Source organism: Grus americana, chromosome Z, assembly GCF_028858705.1.
Source record: "Grus americana isolate bGruAme1 chromosome Z, bGruAme1.mat, whole genome shotgun sequence".
Taxonomy (NCBI): Eukaryota; Metazoa; Chordata; class Aves; order Gruiformes; family Gruidae; genus Grus; species Grus americana.
The window spans coordinates 23,150,678-23,167,233 of NC_072891.1; the positions used below are offsets into that span (position 1 = coordinate 23,150,678).

General features: G+C 38.6%; 1 protein-coding gene across 5 annotated transcripts in view; it reads left to right on the top strand.

Annotated features, from left to right (window-relative positions):
• The window catches only part of KIF2A (kinesin family member 2A), a 58,619-nt gene that overhangs the window by 39,038 nt on the left and 3,025 nt on the right, over positions 1 to 16,556 (top strand). For 2 of the 5 annotated variants that reach the window (XM_054808792.1, XM_054808794.1), the window contains exons 15-20: positions 4,183 to 4,293; positions 9,323 to 9,390; positions 11,103 to 11,216; positions 12,246 to 12,396; positions 13,566 to 13,667; positions 16,008 to 16,143. In XM_054808792.1, coding sequence (XP_054664767.1) covers positions 4,183 to 4,293; positions 9,323 to 9,390; positions 11,103 to 11,216; positions 12,246 to 12,396; positions 13,566 to 13,667; positions 16,008 to 16,143 — 682 coding nt within the window. The remainder of the gene's footprint in view (positions 1 to 4,182; positions 4,294 to 9,322; positions 9,391 to 11,102; positions 11,217 to 12,245; positions 12,397 to 13,565; positions 13,668 to 16,007; positions 16,144 to 16,556) is intronic. The other 3 variants (XM_054808795.1, XM_054808796.1, XM_054808793.1) reach the window with 2 other exon arrangements.

Genomic DNA, 16,556 nt, shown 5'->3' on the forward strand with positions numbered 1-16,556 from the left:
ATTGTGCTATCAACTTGCATGTGGTTAAAAAAAAACCCCACAAAACCCCTGACCCTCAACAAAAAATCCCCAGTCATTAAATTTGAAGTCTTTTCTGATATATATCTAAAATGGGAGGACAGATGACTGACTTTGGTACTCAAGGTCCAAAATACTAACTGGAAATATTCTTACTGATCCCAGTATTTCTTCTTTTTTTTTTTTCAATAAAAAAGTTACCTTTACAACATATTTATTTACTGCTGTTAATTAATTCACTAAAGCAACACAACAGCAACATATCCAGAAAGAACTAACAAATAGATGAAAATAACCCTTGAAAGTTAGAATCCATTTTTGACTACTCTTCTTTACAGCAAATTGTCTGTTGTTTTACAGAGTTTCATACGTTAATCTAGGGCACATCAAGAGAGCTAAGAAATACTATTTAAATATTCATGTGCCTCTTTTGGTTTGTTTTATAATGCTTGAAAGAGGTTCAGTCTAAATAGGGAAAGTAATTTTTTGGTCTCAGCTGGGAAAACAGGAGTTTTGAATGTCTCAGAACTTATCTCAGTTGTTGGTTAGTTTTGCTTAGGTCTACTCTCAGTATCAGCACTTGGGAGAAGACTTGTTGTGGTGGGTTCACCCTGGCTGGGGGCCAGGTGCCCACCAGAGCCGCTCTCTCACTCCCCTCGTTCACTAGACAGGGGAGAAGAGGTATAACGAAACGCTTGTGGGTCGAGATAAGGACAGGGAGAGATCACTCACTAATTATCATCACGAGCAAAACAGACTGAACTTAGAGAGGAAATTCATCTAATTTATTACTAAGCAAAACAGAGTAGAGCAATGAGAAATAAATCTTAAAACACCTCCCCCCACCCCTCCCATCATCCCGGGCTCAACTTCACTCCCGGCTTCAACCTCTGTCCCCGCAGCGGCACAGGGGGACGGGGAATGGGGGTTGTGGTCAGTTCAGCACACGTTGTTTCTGCCGCTTCTTCATCCTCAGGGGGAGGACTCCTCTCATAGTTCCCCTGCTCCAACATGGAGTCCCTCTCATGGGAGACAGTCCTTCATGAACTGCTCCAGCGTGGGTCCCTTCCATGGGGTGCAGACCTTCAGGAGCAGACTGCTGCAGCGTGGGTCCCCACGGGGTCACAAGTCCTGCCAGCAAACCTGCTCCAGCATGGGCTCCTCTCTTCACAGGTCCACGGGTCCTGCCAGGAACTTGCTCCAGTGTAGGTTTCCCCTGGGGCCACAGCCTCCTTTGGGTGCCTCCACCTGCTCTGGTGTGGGGTCCTCCATGGGCTGCAGGTGGAATCTCTACACCCCCTCATCCTTCCTCCATGGGCTGCAGGGGGACAGCCTGCTTCACCATGGTCTTCACCACAGGCTGCAGGGGGATCTCTGTTCTGGCGCCTGGAGCACCTCCTCCCCCTCCTTCTGCACTGACCTTGGTGTCTGCAGAGTTTCTTACATCTTCTCACTCCTCTCTCCAGCTGCAAAAGCTCTCTCTCTCTAAGTGTTTTTCTTCTTCTTAAATATGTTATCACAGAGGCACTGATTGGCTTGGCCTTGGCCAGCGGTGGGTCCATCTTGGAGCCGGCTGGCATTGGCTCTGTCAGACACAGGGGAAGCTTCTAGCAGCTTCTTGCAGAAGCCACCCCTGTAGCTGCCCCTCCCGCTACCAAAACCTTGCCATGCAAACCCAGCACACTTGTATCTGATTCTTAGCAGATCTTACAAGACACCACAAAATGTAACGTGTAATGTGTCATTACAAAATTGCGTGCCACCTTAAAAAATTAGAAGCAGCAGTTCCAAAACTGTGGCCTGTTTTGATTTAGCATCAAAGTAAATAATGCAAGCAACATTGTGTTGACATTATCACTTGTTTCCAAATGTAACTGAATAAAACTGATTTGGTTTTGTTTTGTTTTGTTTTTCTTTTTTTTTGTTTTACTTGTTGATTTTATACTGGCTAGTGCCTTCAGTGCAATACCCATAAAACATACTTAGTTGATTTTCCTACAGCTTGTCTTTTTAATTATAGTGAAAGGTTCTGCTGCTGCTCTACTAGTGGTTGTGATCTAAGTTATATGAGGAAGGGGAAATAAAAATAAATGGAGGTCTTGCAGTAAAGAGTGGTACAAGAAGATACAAATTTCTCAATGATATGTTAGTTTTCCATTTTTCGTCTGTCCCCCCAAAAACATTACACAACTTTTTCCGTTTGTATTCAAGACCCTTGACTTTATTGTCAAGCTTGAATTAAACTAGTGTGTTCTGAAGAGTGATCTTTGGTGCTAATCCAAGATTTGCTGTTTGCATCTGGATATCAGTCTTGTTTTAACCTGTTCAGATTTTTGGTACAGGAAGTTATTTCTGTAATGTCTCTACATGGAAGTAGTGTTTTCATTTTGTTACCTGGTTTTCTGAGCTGTGATGAAAAGCAAAAGTAGTTAAAAACTCCGTTAATTTAGAAGCTGGCAGTGTCCTCCTATAATCCTTTTACTAGTAAGGAGATTAATTTTTCAAGAGTAAGCAAACTAAAAATGATTATAGTAAATTAAAATATCTTAATTAAATTTGCTGGTTGCCATATCAGTAATTCAACATACACATTTCTTACTGTTTTAAGTTTGTAATGTCACTTGTTGAAAATCTGTTGCCCCTCTTCCTGTCTAATCTGCTTTTCTCCTTATATGAGAATAGTATTAATGTACAAATTAAAAAAAATTCAAGGAATGCACTGCCTTGCTCACAAGTATTGAGTCCTTTTGAGCATTTGCATGTGAAATTCACATTCAGCAAGCTTCAGGCTTTCTGTTTATCTGAGCTGTGTCCATTCTATAAAATGGTGAGTTTTTTAAATAATCACTTTAGTTAAAGCCAACTTGCCCTTGTGTTTGTCCTGTTCTGTATCATGGCAGTTTTATTCTGAGCCTGTTTTTAGTTCTGTTTTATGCTGTTTCACAGTCGCAATGCTTTCTTGGATTATCATCCCACAGTTTCTTGCCTGGCTTTTGGAAGAAGCTGTTTCTAGGAAATTTCCAAAGGCCACAAGGATGTGGCTGCAGCTGGAGGATTAGCTGAACTACTGTAGAACTATTCATGTAACACAAAAGCCATTCTGTCTGTTAGTGCTGTTAAAAGCAAATCTCTAATTTGAAAAGCTTTTGAAGTATGGTTGGTTGAAGAAGTTCTGTGTGTAGACGTGTTAAAACTGTACCAAGGAAGCCACGCATCTGAAGAGTTGCCTGTGCACAAACTATTAAGGTGAAGGCAGAAACTAAATTAATGATCAAAATATGATGACAACAACAACAACACAGAAATTTAAATTTAAACTTTTTTGTGTAAGAAGTAATTTACTAGCTCATGTTAGACCTCTGAGTGGGCAGAAGTGATGTTTAGATTAGTGTGATCTTGGTTTGTGCTGTTGTACTTAGTTGTTGCTGTAACTTCTATAGTAATTTCATAATATTTACATCTGTACAGTATTTCTCACTGGAAGTCTCCAACCAATTGCAAATATTAGTTTAGCCCCAGAGCCTTGTGAATGAAAGAGGAGACCTTATCCCTGTTTTTTCACATGAAGAATATTTTACAACAGAGAATGTCTTACATTTTCAAGTGTTTTCCAATAATTAGTACATCAGTAGAGAGCTATGCTTATTAGGTTTGTGACCCATGGAAGCTTTCAGAAGGTTTGTTTTCTTCTAAGCTGCAAAGTAAGTTAGTGGTAGAGTCAGAATCAGAGCTACTGCTTTTAATTAATAGAGTTAACATGTGTCCCTGTCCACGCTGCTTCTGCTGGTGGAGGTTGTAGATCATTCAGGCTTTTGCAGCTGATAATCAGAAATAATTGTTAGTCTGAACATTTAACATCATCACTGACTTTTTGTTTTGTTTTGTTTTCTTCTTGTTGTTGGACACATTAGATGTTAACCTTTTGGACGAGATTCAGAAAGTTTTTAGGCTCCTATGTTCTTTTTAAGTTCCTATCTGCCTACTGAACTTAATGAGAGCTAAAAGCCTAACACTTCTTGAATCTGAGCTTTAACAGTAAATTTTAATATTTTAGGGTACAGCAACATAATTAAGGCATGTATTTTCTGGTTTTGAACTGCATTTGTATTATATTTACTCAACCTATGTTAAAGAAAAATAAATAAACCTGTTTTGTTCTTTCAGGAATGCATTAGAGCCTTAGGCCGAAATAAACCTCATACACCCTTCAGAGCAAGTAAACTTACTCAGGTGCTAAGAGATTCATTCATAGGGGAAAACTCCCGTACCTGTATGGTAAGTTGGTTGGTTAACTGTTTGTTCTAACAATTAAAAAGAGAAAAGACACTGAGAATTTAGGCCTTTGTGTTTAAAATTGGTCACTTGCTACTGGCAATACGTTGGACTTAAGTTTATCTACTAACTGACACTGTATGTGAAGTGAGACTTTCAGCAGAGACATGTCAGGTAACTTGCTCCGTTCTCACTCTTTATTGGCCTTTCTTACTGCTTGTTGTAGTTTCTAGCTAGGCACCTAGCTAGAAACAGTTCTAGCTTGAGAAGTTTTTTTGTTTGTTTGCTTATTTTTAATAATGTCTTAATTACGTGAGAGTATTGTTTATTGACGCAGACTTTTTCCTGAAGTGGTGTAGACTGGAAGTACAGTGGTGAGTTACGATCTTTAAATGAAAAAGACAAATTTAAAATTGGTATCAAAGGCATCAGAATATGCTCTAGGCTGTTGAGGGGGTAAGTAGTTGGGGTAGATGGAATGAATAGTTCTGTATTGTATAAGTGTGCATTTGCATCAGACTAAGAACCAGAAATTTTCTGTCACGCAGTGGAAAGGACACATAAAAGCATTGATGTCCAGTCGTTTTATTTGTGCATCCTTAACATTTCTCCTTATGGAAACTCAAACTCTCAGCAGTGGAGACGGATTGCTAGGCTTGTTTGTGTTGGTTAGTTTTCACTCCTTGGAATTAATTAGTCTAGAGACCAGAGAAGTCTGCAGACCACAACATGAAAACCATGATGTTGGGGCAGCCTGCTCTTCCCTTTAGCTCTTAGGTATGGTTCTAATTTGAAAGAGATGGTAAAAGAGCATTTTTTATTAATCTTTTTTTTTCTCCTTCAGTTTTCTGATGAAAAGATAGGACTGTTTTCTTTCCACTGAGATATAACTTCATAAATCCTCTTAAGGATCAGAAAGCTAAATTGTGCGTCTCTCGTTAGTGTGTCCACACTGCTGAAGATTTGGAAAGTTAGCCTGTTGGAAATTACTCTCTGTACGTAGAATAATTTACATTTGTGAATATTTCATTAAGGTCTCACCATCGCTCTTACCTCCTTGAAGTGCTAACAAGCTGTCTTTGTTTCGGTGAAGTTTTTTATTTAATTTGTTACTCTTCTCATAGAGTTGTCATAACATTTTTTACCATTTAAATGTGTGAGAATGCCATCAGGAATAATGCATCATCTATGGGTGTTCAATTTCTGATAAAGCTTGCGTTCCTTTATTTTATATTCAATATAGTTCAAAATTAAGGAAAAAAATCCCCTCTGAAAGTGAGTGGAAATATGCTTGAAGTATTTTTTTATTTTTGCATTCACATAACTACAGTCACTTTACAATTGAGAATAAGAAAACCCTTTCATGATGAGATACTGCTTTCAAACTCGTTTTTCCGTTATTTTCCATGTAGTTTCTCAGTACTGCAACCCATTGTGACATTCTGGTTTTAGTTTTACATGTAATTTTCATCAAGAATTTCATCAGCAAAGTTTTTTCTAAGATACTGATGTGGGAGGAAGAACACTTGGGTGGCTGTGGCTAACCTTGATTTATAATTGAAAGGAAGTAGGGAAAGAAAAGAAACCTACACTGCGTCTTTATGTTTGTTTGAATTGAGTGCTCGCATTTGCAGCGCTTGTTCCTGTGATAACTAGATGGGTGCAGAATAAAGCTGCCTGTCTAGCTATCTGACAGGTTTCTGAACAGCATATATTGATTTGAGTGAGGTGTAAGAGTTACCTTAGCCTGGAATTACCTCCAGTCCTCTCCAGTTCCCTGGAAACGAGATTTGCACTCCAGTTGCCAGGTGGTGGGAATAGTGGATAACAATCAGCAGCTTCACCCCTCTTCTGGGTCTTCCTTTGCCTCTTTTATCAAGACAATTTATTCAGCTTTCCATTGTGGTATTTGCAGTTGGATCCTTGGCAGGGTGTGCTTGGTTTGTAAGCATGTTCATGTGTAGGTTTTACATCATACACTGGCAAAATTTTACTCATGAAATTTACAGGGAAAGAAAAGGGCAAGTCATTATGGTTTATGATAGCTAAAGTTGAACAATATTATATCAAAAAGTACTTACCCTGCAGGTGTGCTGACTGCTAGTTTGCAGCAGAGCCATGTAATTAACCGTGGTGCTTCAAACTTCTAAAAGTGAGTGCAAAAATAGTTTAATAATTAGTAGTTTACTTTCACATTTCTACAGTTGACTGTATAGATCATTGCTATATTCCCTGGAAGTGTCTACTTTATGTAAGTTAAAGCGTAGAAGAACTTCTTAGTTATAACTGTCACAAGATGACACGTAGATCATGATAGTATTTCCTCCAAAATATTTTAGCCTGTTACAGGCAAAATAATGAGTTTGCAACATAGAAATATTATTCAATTGGAAAATATTCAAATTTGAACATGTAAGATGTAAGACCTCTTTTAAGATGCTGGTTTTGCTTGTCAGTACGTATTTATTGCAAACGGATTCCTCAACAAGACAAAGATTGGATCCAGTGTTCTAAAGTGTTGTTACAGAGTAAGACATTTTGCAAATATGTGGTGCTTTTCAATATGGAATGCATATAAAATCATGTAGTAAAAACTTGTGATTTTAACTTTCTAAGAGATTCTTGAAATGTCCTGGTATGAAATACCTCCTTGGGCCACTTGGTTTCTGACATACTAATCTGTAAGTGGGATATTTGAGTCAAATTTATTTGGTAATTTCTACACTTCATTTTTATTTGGCTTTTCTTTTTATTGTTTATGAACTTACTGTTGCAATTTTAAAAGTTATATCTTTAGGGATGGAGCATTCTCTTTTGTATATAAGGTTAAACTATAATTTGGAAACTTTTTTTTTTTCCTTCAAATTTTAAAAAACTGTTTTGAAAATAACTTCATAATGTGGATAGTTATGACTAGGATCTGCTTAGGTCTGAAGAAATCCAGAAACATACAGTCAGCTTAAATAGGTTATTTTGAACTTTATTAGTTATTGCAGTTTTACTGAAGTCCTTGTCCTTAAATAGTTTCAAAAAACATTTAAAGTTGTTTTAAGAGTTACCTAGTAGGAAGAAATTCTTTACTGTTAGAGTGGTGAGGCACTGGAACAGGTTCGCCGGAGAAGCTGTGGCAGCCCCCTCCCTGGAAGTGTTGAAGGCCAGGTTGGATGGGGCTTTGGGCAAGCTGGTCTGGGGGAGGGTGTCCCTGCCCGCAGCAGGGGGGTTGGAACTAGATGATCTTTGAGGTCCCTTCCATCCCAAACTATTCTACGATTCTATGATAACGTATCATCACAATTTGAAATTTGCAAGATAGCTACATAGAATAGTCTCATTTTCTAACCAGTGCTGCATCCTTGACTTGCTGCAGTCATAGCTGAAGTGCCAGACCCCTCAGCCCTCTGGGGTGGGAGAAGGAACCCCAGACTTCAGTGTCCGAAAAGGGCCATTGATCCCACTGTGGTGAATTATAAGTAATGTAGACCCATTTGAAATAGGAAGAATGGTAACTATGGTCCTTAAAGATATTCTTGTCCATAAATAGTGCAGTTTTTTCCATCCTCATTTTGAATTACGAATAAGGAAGCAAGCAACAGAGAGGTTGGAGTCCTCTTGTCCTGCCTGGACCGGGCTTGTTGAGGCATGAGGACACGTGATGTAGCTTGTGTTCAACAGACTGAGTCTTGTACACGGGTTCCTGTGCCCTGAACAGGGTATCCGCATGGCTACGGCGGCACTGCCCTATAGCAGCTGTACCTTACGTGCTTCAAAGCGTTGAGCAGTCCCCTGGTGTTAGGGCAGTTGCCCTGTGTGCTGTGCTCTGAACATTGAACTGATGGAAGAGATGCATGCAGCTTTCATGTTAAATGAGCAGAAGGATTTTAGGAACTTGTAGTTTTTTGTCGATTACCACCTAGAACACTTTATGTGTAAAGACACATGCAATCATATGATTTTTTAAAAATCTACATTTGTTGTTTTCATTAGTAACTGATGTGTACCATTGTTAGAGATTTAAACTTAAGTCTGTATGGTAGCAGGCTCTTCAGACTTTCTGACCCCCTCCCACCACGTATTTTTCCTTTCTCCCCAGTAGGAGAAATTCCTGTCAGGATGACTACCCGTGATTTTGTACAGTAATGGCAGCAGCAGGATGAAAGAGAAGACCAGGATTATCTAATCTTCATCATTTTCAGTCTCCTGATGCTGTGCTGCCACAAAAAATGTTAGTGTGTAGGATCATAGAGGTGTTTGTCCTGGGTAGTGCCTTTATGGCTTTCCTGAAAGGGGCACAGATGAAAAAAATTGGACTACTGGGAGAAGCTAGGACAAATAATGATGCCACTGTTGCCTGATCACACTTATTATTTTTGCTGAGTGATGGAAAGAAGGTGAGATCTTTAGAGTATTTTATTTATGTGGAAAAGGAAAGACGTATAGATTCCAGATACGTCTGATAATAAGTTAGCTATCAAGTAATGTTTACTGATAACTTCTAATTGAGAAAAAAAAATATCTTTACTTCGGAAAAATTTTAAACACATCCTTACCATTACTACTATTAAGTACAGTTTTGGACTGTGGCCAAAATAGATCTCTGAAATCAGTATACAGTCTGTTTGAACGGAGAACAGCCTACAAAGATATAAAAAAATAAGAATCTGGTAATTGTTTGCAGGATATATTAGATTTACTTTTTACTGAGTTGTTTATTTGCCTTTTCGAGTAGTCTTTATTTTTTCAGTTAGAGTTTTGCATTTAGAAATTATGTTACCAAGACAGTGAGATGAGGGAAATTGACTGAAATGTCTATGAATTCTTAGTGTTCCAGATATGGCTAAAAAAATTAAATTGAAGCTTTGACTTGACATCTGTCTCCTTGATATGTCATTGTATAAGAACAGCTGTACGTAGTAGACAGTTTTTGTAGAAGATCTCAAACGAAACTGGAGATTAAAAGATAAAGTTAATTTGAATTCATCTACCGTTTCATCTGTATGAAGTGATTTATTAACACGTGGCTTGTTTTCTCCAGATCGCTACAATTTCTCCGGGGATGGCATCATGTGAAAACACTCTAAATACGTTGAGATACGCAAACAGGTATGGAAAATGTTATTGCTTATACCTATACTGACTGTTCATCACTGACATTTGGAATACTGTTGTTCCATGATGCAGAATTATTTTAGCTACTTGAATAATTTTGTCGTACTTACGTTTCTTAATAAGATGAAAACCAAATTACTGATCCAGGCTCACATTTAATTTAAATTGTCATTTTTTTGTAACCATTACAATTAATCAATAGGAACTGCATTTAAGCCATTATCCGGATAATATGTGTTGCAAGGAATGTGAGAGATGCCCCTATTAGTTTTGCCCCTGCTCTGGAGGCGCCATCTCTTGCATTAGGGTTAGTCTCTGTTCATGATGATTCCCTGGGGTGTCGGCTGAAATACCTTTCTGCAGTGTGGGGTTTTTTTCATCCCTTTGGTGGAATTGCCTGCAGTTGCCATTCTGCTCCATGCATATACATGAAATTTTATACTTCCCAACTTCGGGCAAATATCTGAGACCCCTCAGTAAAGAGTCAGTTAATCCACCAGGAACTTTATAATCAGTGTAGAGAAATTAGCACCTCTAGAGGCTGATGCAGCACCTCTGGGACGTGTACTGCTCTCTGAAAGTGTTCATCTATCTTCAGTGAGTGTGAAAGGAGCCCTCTCCTGCTGCAGTTCTCCTTCGTTAATTGTCTGTGGAGATGGGGTGATCAGGTCCTGCATGTCCCTCCAGTCAGACTGCGACCCAGAGACCCTCCTGTGCTTTGCTGCCAAGAACAAAGGAGGCAAAACAGCCTCTGGGCAATGAGAAACCCTGGTTAGGCCAGAAGAGGCTACCATCTAGTGGCCTGCTTGCCCCAGTAAAAAGCAGAACCATGCCTGCGGCTTGTCTGGGCACCTCTGGCCAGTCGCTAATTGGGCACAAAAGGGCTGCTAGGAAAGCTTACCACCCGCTCCTCTTGGTATCCGAATGTCTGTCTCTGTGTCTGGATCAAGGGAGCTAGTAGCAAATCTGCCTGGCTCGGGCCAGTCTGCGTGATTTCCTTCCTGGTGAGAAGGAGGCATCTACTCCCCTGCTTACAGTCACATAATAAAGGACCCTGCACATGGATCACGATTTACTGGATGTTTTACCCCGTATAGAATATGCATTGCTGAAGTGACTCCAGAAGAAGACACTACTAAACTAATTAAATGCCTGTTTCTAGTATACTAAATAGTTGTGCTGAAATGGTTTCTTCCCCTTAGTGTTAAATTTATATGTTGTTTTGGAGTAAATGCCTGTCACTGTAAAGTTGCTTCATGTGTTTTCTGCAGTATTTTAATTTTTTCTAGCAATACATCATTTTCATAGTACAATTAGTTTTAGGTGCTGGAAACCAGTTTGTGTGCAGTGTAAGATGGGACAGAAAAGAATTTTGTAGCTGTAGTGGTTTGATATTTTAAAAGGAGCTGTTTAGTGGAATATTGAATGTAGACCAAATTTTATTAACTGCATGACTGAAATCTGGAATTACACTTCTGAAAACACTGCTGTTACAGTCCCCTGCAAATTAGCAGCACTAGTTTTGTTCATTTTCTTAGTGATCTGTAACTCTGTTTACAGAAGATTTAAATATGTTGGCACACTTGTGTTTTAATATAATTTTATAGTTAAACTATTACAGAAGTATGCTACACAAAGAGTTGTCATTTTAACTGTGTTTATGAGAACATTTTCTTTTAATTTGCTGCTGTATTTTGCTGCTGCAGAGTAAAGGAATTTGGAATTAGTCCTTCGGACATTCCCTTCTCACAGGGTAGTGGCAGTCGCTCTGATCTCTCTCCTTCCTATGAGTATGACGACTTTTCTCCTTCAGTCACCAGGTCTACTTCATTCTATACGTGGAATCTTTATTTTTAAGTTTTCTTTTTGGCTATGTAACTTTACAGACCAACCTTCCATTAGTCCCCTTGCCTTGAGTCACACATACTTTGTTTTTATTTTGTTTGGCAGGTGATGGTTCTGCATGATCTGCAATCATCTTCCCAGTATTTTGTTCACCCTCCTTAAACATCCACATTCTGTAGCCAGGCTTGCTAGTTTCCTTCATACATTTTTTTTAAAAATGGTGATGTCAGCTTTGTACATTTAGTGGACCAAATCTGACAAGTCTGTGTTTAGGGTAATTTGAAAATATCTAATTAAAAAAGAAAACAATTTTCATCCATAAAACTTTTCATCACTCTGAAGATGAATGTAAAAGTTTTCATTGTAATAAATAAGTGCTACTTAAAAAAATGTTTTACTTAAAAAAATGTTTTTCCCCTAGAAGAATATGTTTTAAAACTTGCTATACTTGCAGACTTTGATGTGCCTTTTTCATAAACTGGTTTTTAAATGGGCCTTTTTTTTGACAGAATCATTATCAATCTTTTAAATTTTTCATGCTGCAAGAGCTTACCATTTTAATAAGATTTTTTTCACCTTTGAAATTATTTTAATTAAAGGATCTGTTCATTCTCTGAGATACTTGGTTGCAAATTATTATTTTCTTCAGAATTCTTGGTGGATTTGCTTATAACAGCTAGTGGGGTACTGATTTTTTTATTGACGGTTTGGAGATCTTTGCGCTCTCAACTGTTAATGAGTAATAAGATTTCAATCAGAAAATGCCTCCTACTAGAAGATGGACTGTAATCCATCTGCAAGTAGTTGAAATTAAATGATCCATGCTTTTTAGGAGTTGGACTAACATCTTTTTGTCACTGAAAGTACATTAAATTTGTGAAGCTGACATCATCATCCTTATTAAATGAATTAATTGCGCATAAACCCATAGAACTTTATTTTTGGTTGTGACTTTTTGGCACAGGAAGTTACTAATTTATAAATGAAACATTTTCTGCTCATAGAGTGAAGGAGCTGACAGTGGATCCTAGCATTGCAGGAGATATCCGTCCCATTATACACCATCCTCCCAGTCAGATTGAGGACTTGGAGACACAGTGGGGTGTGGGGAGCTCTCCTCAGAGAGATGATCTCAAACTGCTTTGTGAACAAAACGTGAGTGGCTTACAGCAGTACATGGGAAGAGTCGGTGATAAATACAATGGCAGAGCAAATCCAGACTCATGTGCATTTGTAGCCCGTTAGCAAGATCATTAAGTAAATTGTGATGGTGTGCTCCCCCCCACGTTAAGCCATAACCACCAATGGGGATTGTGATGGCTGCATCTGGCTTATGCTGGAATTTGGGGATGGATGGCAACATGGTGGCCGAGGGCTGTCTGGAGCAGCGACCCAGATGTCTTGCTGGTGTGCAAATATAACTAAGTCAAACGTATTACTTTATAAATAGTGGACAGCCCAGAACCCCTTGAGCTCTACTGCACGGCAGCAGGCTGCATGCCATGAGCTCCCCTTGAGTAGGGATGCCACTCAAGGTTGTTCCTCGAGGTTTTGAGGCTGAGAGATTCCTTGCTGCAACAGATCCTCAGTAAGTGACTAATAGCATGCTAAATTTTGAAATATTAGCTAAGTGATTGGTTGTACATATATAATCCTTTAGACATAAATCATTGATCAAGTCTGGGACTAGGATTGGATCCAGCCACACCTGGGCTCCTCTCTGAGGAGTTTAGAAAGCAAGGGGGTCCTTTCTGAACCTCATGACTCAACAGGAGTTGAGCATTCTTCTAATGTATTAATCAGCATGTACATTTTAGATTTTTCACCTCACGTTTATTCCACTTTTTTTTTCCCAAAGGATTAATTTAATTTTTATTTCCTGAAATGTATTGAATGTAATTGCTGTTCCCCCCCTTTTTTTTTTAAATTGTTATCTGTCTATTGTGATATCCACAACAAAAAGCCCTGACAGAAAACCAGAGTTTTCTGTAGGCATTAAAACCTACTAGAAATTAGCATCCTTCCCTTGTGACTTCTTCTTTGCAGTATTTTTTCAATGGGAAATATTCTGTTTTCCTATATTCAGGAGTAGTGGCTGGACATTTTTAGTGAATATGCATTAAATTTAACTCTGTGAACATTTTTAATTTATTGCCCTCTCCACTAATTTCTGGAGATTTTCTTGTTTAGAAGTATTAAATTCTATTTTTGACAGATTCTGCCTTTTGCATATTTCTTTTCATGTTCTGTGATGAGATGGATCACAATATATTTCCTGTAGCCACGGTTCTTTCCAGACTAACAAGCCTAACTGTTGTTTTCAGGAAGAGGAAGTTTCTCCGCAGTTGTTTACTTTCCATGAAGCTGTGTCACAGATGGTGGAAATGGAAGAGCAAGTAGTTGAAGACCACAGGGCTGTCTTCCAGGTAAAAGATAGAGTTCTACTTTGTTTTATCCTGATCCAGGATTTCAGGTTTTCCCAATGAAAGCGCATACTCTTGAAGATGCAGGTTATGATCTGGTCATTCTGCTGCTGTCAGAGATTTCTAAATTGATTTATTATGCTAAGCCCATTGTAGTAAACAAACAGGGACAGATCCCATAACCATTAATCTTTGTCCTCATGTTGAAAGAGAAGCATATTTCCATATAATCCCAGAAATTTGGTAAAATTTTCACTTTCTTCTCAACACACATTCCTAAATAGATTGTATTCATCATAAGAAAAGTTGCTGTTTTCTTTTTACTATTTTTGCTATTCACTATATTTTCTGTTGTAGTCCTTTTCCAGCATTAGTGAACGTGGGTTTTTTAACTAATTGCAGGGAGTTTATTCAGATTGGTCTTGAAATTTTTAATTTCACTGTCTAATCTATGCCAGTAATTCCTATGCCAGAGCTAGGAGTTAATAGTAATGCCTCTACCAGCACCATTTCTGTGTGGTCATCTCCCTCCAAGATACTGCAGTACTCCCTCCAGCTATCTCATTTGAGTATCCTTTTGTGACATCTCTCTCTGAGATACTGAGATGCAGAAGAGATACATACATTTCTAACTGCCTGTTTGCCTCCTTTTTATGGATACACAAAGGTTTTCACTTGCTATTAGTCAGGGTCTTTGGAAGGAATACCGCCTACGCAGTGTAATGCTGATCAGCGCCATGGAGCCTTTTACATTCACAAAATAAATAAACTTATTACTACAAGTATGAGCTACTAGTTTTCAGAAGGAAATGTGTTCATTACCTTCTGTTCATAACCTTAGAGTCTTTAGGCAGGCTGTCCATTTGTCACGCCTGCTGCAAGAAAACAGCAGCGCATTAAACCTGTAGGGAATACACCCATCTCCTCAATTTAGGTATCTAACTTAGTGGAACATTGATGTGTGTTCATAATACAGTAGGATGCTAAATAACACATTTTACAACAGATGTAGAGGTTTAGTTATTACGAAACATTAGCCCTGAAGTAAAACATGCATAAGCGTGAAAGTCATACACCATATGCTGTAGCTGTGTCCTAACGCTTATGGAGAGACTTATGGAGAGACAAGCTGCATTAATTTAAGATGTTACTGCCTCTGTGTGTCCTTCTGGCCTTCTCCTGGAGATGACTGCTCCTCCCAGCAGTCACTGGAAGGAAACGTGTCCGAGCCTTGGCTCCCTTCGTTTGCAGCATGGCTTGTTTGCACTGTGGGTGGAGGTGAGCTGTACCAATACAAAACCTACCAGCTGAACTTGGCAGAAGTTGTCTTCTGTCAGCTTTCTTCTGGAAGCTGCTGATACAAAACGTCTTTTCCTAACAAAAATGTCTAAAATAGATCAACAGAATGAAGCGTGCTTTTGAGGTGTTGGTCTTCCTTTGTGTCTTGGATGTATGAGTTTACATCAGATGACATCAGTTCTGTCCCAATGTGAGCTCCATCTGTCCTGAAAGCCAAAAACATACATGGGGTTTGAACTATGTTTTCAATATTATTTTGGCTACTGAGCACAGAGGAAAAGACTTAATTTTAGTATTTCAGGCCCAGCATGCCTAGAACTGTCAGCTGCTTTCTTTTTTTGAATCAAAGCATTTTCAATGGATCAGTTCTCCTGAGCACAGCTTTGCATGGTTATGTAAGCTTTAAGCTCCTGGTTGCATTCTTTGCTGCAAGACTTTTTTTTTTTTTCCTCTTTTTTTGTAATATTTGGAGTGCAAAGATACCTAAGAGCTGCTTTAACCAGTCTTTACAGTACTCTTATCTATCTGGGGAGTTAGTTCATGCAATAGTGAGCTTAAAATAGCTCTTCTTTCAGGCAGCTTCTCTCAAAACTGGTTTTGATTATGGACAGACTTATCTTGGCTCTTTGACTGTAGTAATGACACTACGATTATAGTCAGTGGGAACTGGCCCATACTTAAAATTGAAACCTGACTTTAGAGTTTGATACCTGCCTATGAGGACATAACCATGACATAAAGTTCTGTTCTCTGAGTTTCTTAGCTTTACAACCACCTAATGTTTGAATTTGAAGACTACTGGGGTAGCTGGGGGTTATTGGTTGCTGGTGTGACCAGTGGAATTAAGAAACAATGTAGAAAGCATACAATTTTGCTGAATTAGGAATAAGGTTTCATTTGGGGATTGAAATCTATTGTATTGAGGGGACTAGACAGGAAAAATGTGGTCATTTTGAGAAGAGGTCTAATTCAGCTCTTTGTCTTGAAACTTGTCTTGAGACTTTGCTAATGTATTTAGTTGGGTTTTTTTAAACTTTTTTCTAGGAATCTATTAGATGGCTGGAAGATGAAAAAGCTCTTCTTGAGATGACAGAAGAAGTAGACTATGATGTGGATTCTTATGCTACTCAACTTGAAGCAATTCTAGAGCAAAAAATTGATATTCTGACTGAACTTAGAGGTAGATTCTTTTAATCACTTGTGTGTGAATTATTAGTACTGTGTTTTCCTATGCCATGGAGACTTGCAGTAATAATGAGGAGATAAAAAAGAGTGTGGTTATGTTCAGGATCTTTTTTCCCCTTATGCTGCCCTGCAATGTCCTGTGGAAGGTATATTTATTCTGCTGCCTAAGAGCAAGTTCAGATACTTGCTCAATTCATCCTAGTTTAAAGGAAAAATCTCTGCTTTATAAACTCAATCCTGCAACTTACCTTTTCTTTTCCTTTGTTCCAAAACAACAGAGGAAGGAAAAAGAAAATCCAAATAAACTGTACGAAAGAAGATAACGCAATGAGGGAAAAGTAGTAGGAACTCCCAGTTCCTGCTCTGTTGCATTCTGTAGTGTAGCAGGGAGCCTGCTGTCATTTTCAA